General features: G+C 57.8%; 1 protein-coding gene across 1 annotated transcript; it reads right to left on the bottom strand.

Moving 5' to 3' along the window:
* Window positions 1-3,519: 3,519 nt before the first annotated feature.
* LOC123519759 (collagen alpha-1(I) chain-like) lies at window positions 3,520-4,344 on the bottom strand. Its single transcript, XM_045281264.1, has one exon. It carries the CDS (start codon window positions 4,342-4,344, stop codon window positions 3,520-3,522), a length of 825 nt encoding a protein of 274 aa, XP_045137199.1.
* Window positions 4,345-5,622: the final 1,278 nt, after the last annotated feature.

Here is a 5,622-nt window from a genome sequence, read left to right as displayed (position 1 = left end):
TAATAAGTTTTATCTTTCAACATTATCTACATTGTTCAAGGTCATGTAAAACTGTGTGTCATCAGCAAACAGTTTGAAGTCAATGTCATGTTTTCTTAGTATGTGTGATAGTTCAATAGTATATATACAGAACAGAATAGGACCTAAAACACTGCCTTGGGGTACTCCTCTTTCTAAAATCTTCTTGTCTGAGAAAGATTTACCAACTTGAACACAGTATTGCCTGTTTGCAAGATAACTTTCTAAATATGTTAGTGCATCTCCATCAATACCGACAGAAACCTGTTTTTTTGCAGGTAAGAAGTAACATACTCTTCCACTTCCCTTCCTCCATATATAAATCCTCCTCCTCCTCCTCCTCCTTCTCCTCCTCCTCCTCCTCCTCCTCCTCCTCCTCCTCCTCCTCCTCCTCCTCCTCCTCCTCCTCCTCCTCTTCATAGGGCTAAGGAGGAAGGAAGAGGAGGGCTATAGAGGGTTAATGATGGTGTGACTTGTGAAGAGGGCACGGAAGAGGAGGAGGAGGAGGAGGAGGAGGAGGAGGAGGAGGAGGAGGAGGAGGAGGAGGAGGAGGAGGAGGAGGAGGAGGAGGAGGAGGAGGAGGAGGAGGAGGTCACTTGAGAGAAAATAAATGCTGTACGTAGGTTAGGTGAAAGTTTTGTCTGTGTGTGTGTGTGTGTGTGTGTGTGTGTGTGTGTGTGTGTGTGTGTGTGTGTGTGTGTGTGTGTGTGTGTGTGTGTGTGTGTGTGTGTGTGTGTGTGTGTGTTTCACTGTTTGATCTGCTGCAGTCTCTGACGAGACAGCCAGACGTTACCCTACGGAACGAGCTCAGAGCTCATTATTTCCGATCTTCGGATAGGCCTGAGACCAGGCACACACCACACACCGGGACAACAAGGTCACAACTCCTCGATTTACATCCCGTACCTACTCACTGCTAGGTGAACAGGGGCTACACGTGAAAGGAGACACACCAAAATATATCAACCCGGCCGGGGAATCGAACCCCGGTCCTCTGGCTTGTGTGTGTGTGTGTGTGTGTGTGTGTGTGTGTGTGTGTGTGTGTGTGTGTGTGTGTGTGTGTGTGTGTGTGTGTGTGTGTGTGTGTGTGTGTGTGTGTGTGTGTGTGTGTGTGTGTGTGTGTGTGTGTGTGTGTGTGTGTGTGTGTGTGTGTGTGTGTGTGTGTGTGTGTGTGTGTGTGTGTGTGTGTGTGTGTGTGTGTGTGTGTGTGTGTGTGTGTGTGTGTGTGTGTGTGTGTGTGTGTGTGTGTGTGTGTGTGTGTGTGTGTGTGTGTGTGTGTGTGTGTGTGTGTGTGTGTGTGTGTGTGTGTGTGTGTGTGTGTGTGTGTGTGTGTGTGTGTGTGTGTGTGTGTGTGTGTGTGTGTGTGTGTGTGTGTGTGTGTGTGTGTGTGTGTGTGTGTGTGTGTGTGTGTGTGTGTGTGTGTGTGTGTGTGTGTGTGTGTGTGTGTGTGTGTGTGTGTGTGTGTGTGTGTGTGTGTGTGTAAGTGTCTGTGTGTGTGTGTGTGTGTGTGTGTGTGTGTGTGTGTAAGTGTGTGTGTGCTTCATGAAAACAATGTGTCATGTTTTTCTTTTTCTTTGAAGGTCAAAAAAATGGAAAGTTTAATTAGTTTGTAATGAAACTTTTCGAAAGAGAGAAAGAAAAACATTGTGACGTAAAACTTGCAATATTCAAATGACAGTAAGAATCGGATCAAATCTGGAGACAAAACATCAGACAAAAAAATCGGGTTAAACGCAGCCTTTTGGCCAGGCCTGGCTGCCCCATCCTCCTCCCTCCCGCGGGGCAGCCTTTTTGGCCTGGCCTGGGCTGCCCCTCCCTCCTCCCTCCCGCGGGGCAGCGTTTTTGGCCTGGCCTTGGCCGTCTTTCCCTTCTCCCTCCCGCGGGGCAGCATTTTGGCCAGGCCTGGGCTGCCCCTTTCTCCTCCCTCCCGCGGGGCAGCCTTTTTGGCCTGGCCTGGGCTGCCCCTCCCTCCTCCCTCCTGCGGGCAGCCTTTTGGCCTGGCCTGGGCTGCCCTCCTCCTCCCTCCCGCGGGTAGCATTTTGGCCTGGCCTGGCCTGCCCCTCCTCCTCCCTCCTGCGGGCAGCATTTTGGCCTGGCCTGGGCCGCCCCTCCTCCTCCCTCCCGCGGGGCAGCCTTTTTGCCCTGGCCTGGGCTGCCCCTCCCTCCTCCCTCCCGCAGGGCAGCATTTTTGGCCTGGCCTGGGCTGTCCCTCCCTCCTCCCTCCCGCGGGGCAGCCTTTTTGGCCAGGCCTGGCCCTCCCTCCCTCCCTCCCGCGGGCAGCCTTTTTGGCCTGGCCTGGGCCGCCTTTCCCTCCTCCCTCCTGCGGGGCAGCATTTTGGCCAGGCCTGGGCTGCCCCTTTCTCCTCCCTACCGCAGGGCAGCCTTTTGGCCAGGCCTGGGCTGCCCCTCCTCCTCCCTCCTGCGGGCAGCCTTTTGGTCAGGCCTGGGCTGCCCTCCTCCTCCCTCCCGCGGGCAGCATTTTTGGCCAGGCCTGGGCTGCCCTCCTCCTCCCTCCCACGGGGCAGCCTTTTTGGCCTGGCCTGGGCCGCCTTTCCCTCCTCCCTCCTGCGGGGCAGCATTTTGGCCAGGCCTGGGCTGCCCCTTTCTCCTCCCTACCGCGGGGCAGCCTTTTTTGGCCAGGCCTGGGCTGCCCCTCCCTCCTCCCTCCCGCGGGGCAGCCTTTTTGGTCAGGCCTGGGCTGCCCTTACCTCCTCCCTCCCGCGGGGCAGCATTTTGGCCAGGCCTGGGCCGCCCCTCCCTCCTCCCTCCCACGGGGCAGCGTTTTTGGCCTGGCCTTGGCCGTCTTTCCCTTCTCCCTCCCGCGGGGCAGCATTTTGGCCAGGCCTGGGCTGCCCTCCTCCTCCCTCCTGCGGGCAGCCTTTTGGCCAGGCCTGGGCCCCCCTCCTCCTCCCTCCCGCGGGGCAGCCTTTTGGCCAGGCCTGGGCCGCCCCTCCTCCTCCTCCCGCGGGCAGCCTTTTGGCCTGGCCTGGGCCGCCCCTCCTCCTCCCTCCTGCGGGCAGCCTTTTGGCCAGGCCTGGGCCGCCCTCCTCCTCCTCCTGCGGGCAGCCTTTTGGCCAGGCCTGGGCCGCCCCTCCTCCTCCCTCCTGCGGGCAGCCTTTTGGCCTGGCCTGGGCTGCCCTCCTCCTCCTCCCGCGGGCAGCCTTTTGGCCAGGCCTGGGCCGCCCCCGTCCTCCCTCCTGCGGGCAGCCTTTTGGCCTGCCTGGGCCACCCTCCCTCCTCCTCCTGCGGGCAGCCTTTTGGCCTGGCCTGGGCTGCCCTCCCTCCCCACCCGCGGGCAGCCTCTTGGCCAGGCCTGGGCTGTCCCTCCTCCCTACCCTCCTGTGGGACAGCCTCCTGGCCTGGCCTGGCTGCCCTCCCTCCCCCCCTCCCAAGGCAGCTCTCCTCCCTCCCGGCTGCCTTTCCTCCCCCCTCTCCCCTCCCACCTAATCCTCCTTCCTCCCCCACAAGGCAGCCGCGTGCCATGTGGGCAGGCTGCCCCGCTCAGTCAGGGAAGTACTCCTGCAGGGTGGAGTATGCCAGGGTGATCAGGGTCAGAGTGTGCCCAGTGGAGAGCAGGCTGTCCAACAGATCAAGGGACAGCCTGCCTCCCCCCCTGACCCTCCCCTGGCCAGCCATCCCTGACCCGCGGGGTTCCCGCTGCGGCGGTGGGGAGGGGTTTGTCTCTCCCCTCCCCACTCTGCGGTGGACGAGCCCTGCTTCCTCGTCCACCGGGGGGATTACGGCGCCCCCTGCCTCCTCCTGCCTCTCCTCCGGGGTAGGAGCCGAGACCCACAGGCCCAGGCCGTCCGACCCCGGGCTGGCCCCGACCTGGCCAGCCTCCTGCCCCGGGGTGGGCCCCACCTGCCCAGCCTCGGCAGGGCCGGCCTCCTGCCCTGGGCTGGGCCCCACCTGCCCAGCCTCAGAGGGACCGGCCTCCTGCCCCGGGCTGGGCCCCACCTGCCCAGCCTCGGCGGGGCCGGCCTCCTGCCCTGGCTGACCCCCACCTGGCCAGCCTCGGCGGGGCCGGCCTCCTGCCCCGGGCTGGGCCCCACCTGCCCAGCCTGTTCGGGGCCGGCCTCTTGCCCCGCCTTTGGGACAGGCACGGCCTGGGCCTTCTGGGGGGACTCCGGGCTGCCCACTCTCTTGCCATTGCAAAAGAGTATTGGGCAGCCCTTTCCCTGCCCCCCGCGGACACCCTGCCCCCTGACAAGGCAGAGGAACAGGACGGCGTGGCTCCCCGCCGCCCTGCTCGTCCTCCTCAGCCCTGCCAGGAGGTCCTCCAGGGTCATTTCCTGGCAGAAGACAATCTCGTCTCCTGCCAGGCATTCGACCCTGATGGGTGTCTCGGGATCTTTGGTGGCCAGCCTGCCCACCTTCAGGCTGGCCACCTTCTCCGACACGAGGGGCTTGGTCCCCCCCTCGGCTCCTCCCCGGAAGGTGAAGGAGGCTATGGTGCGCCTCCCCCAGCCGCAGCAACCAGCTGAGCGGGAGCGGGACAACCTCACTGTGTCCACCCCACCCTCGCCCAGCTGGGTCAGCCTCGCCTCGACGTGCAAACGACTGCCTTGGTTCCCCATTCCTAACTCAGATAAATTAAAAATATGTACCTTGGTGAAGTTTTGGCCGAGTGTGAAAAAATAGGATGGTGTTGAAAAAGACATTATTATTATTATCATTATTATTATTATTATTACTATTATTATTATTATTATTATTGTGTGCGTGAATGAGTGAGTAAGTGTGTGAGTTAGTGAGTGAGTGAAGGGGTGAAGAAGGGAATCAGGAACCGACTGAGGGTGCAAGTATTTAGTGAGTGAGTGAATGACGGGACCTGTGATGAAAGGAGTGATGCGTGATGGAGAAAGCATCAATGTTGAAGTTGAATAGGTCGTCTTTATTCACCACGTGTTTCTTTGTCCATGTTTTCATGCTTCATTCATTCTAAAGCCATTCTTTAAAGAAATTTGTGCTTTTATTTCATATTTTGAGTGGAGAAACCCAGACCAATTTAGTGCATAGTTAAAAAAATCACATCATTGATCTTTGTACACCAGGTTGTTAATGTTGAGAAATTAGCAAATTTTAGAACCACATTAGATAGATTTATGAGGCTGACAGGAAGAACACAGCTTGCATTATGTTCTTATGTCCTACCTTTGCAAAGAGGATGATAACAAGAGCACAAATAATGACAATAATAAACTACTGGCATACCAGACTGAGATTAATGAAGTCAGGCAAGGCAAGCGTGTTCATGAGGGCTGGTCGCCAATCCCCTCCCGCCTGTCTCATTGTGGGGGTAAAAATATAGAGGCGGGGGTTGCCCGTCCCTCACTGTCCCTCCTTCACAACACGTAGGGAATACTGCGGTGGAATTCCTCTGACGTGCCCCCCGAGTCCCACCACAGGGAGGTTACTACTGCTGCTGCTGTTACTACTGCTACTGCTACTGCTACTGTTGCTTTTGCTACCGATAGTAATGATGATAATTATATATAATGACCGTTGGCCACGATTTCAGACTTTTTTTTTTTCAAATACCTATTTACCTACACAAACATGTACACATTCTCTCTCTCTCTCTCTCTCTCTCTCTCTCTCTCT

Source organism: Portunus trituberculatus, chromosome 46 (assembly GCF_017591435.1).
Source record: "Portunus trituberculatus isolate SZX2019 chromosome 46, ASM1759143v1, whole genome shotgun sequence".
NCBI lineage: Eukaryota > Metazoa > Arthropoda > Malacostraca > Decapoda > Portunidae > Portunus > Portunus trituberculatus.
This window is presented reverse-complemented; position numbering and strand designations above follow the sequence as displayed.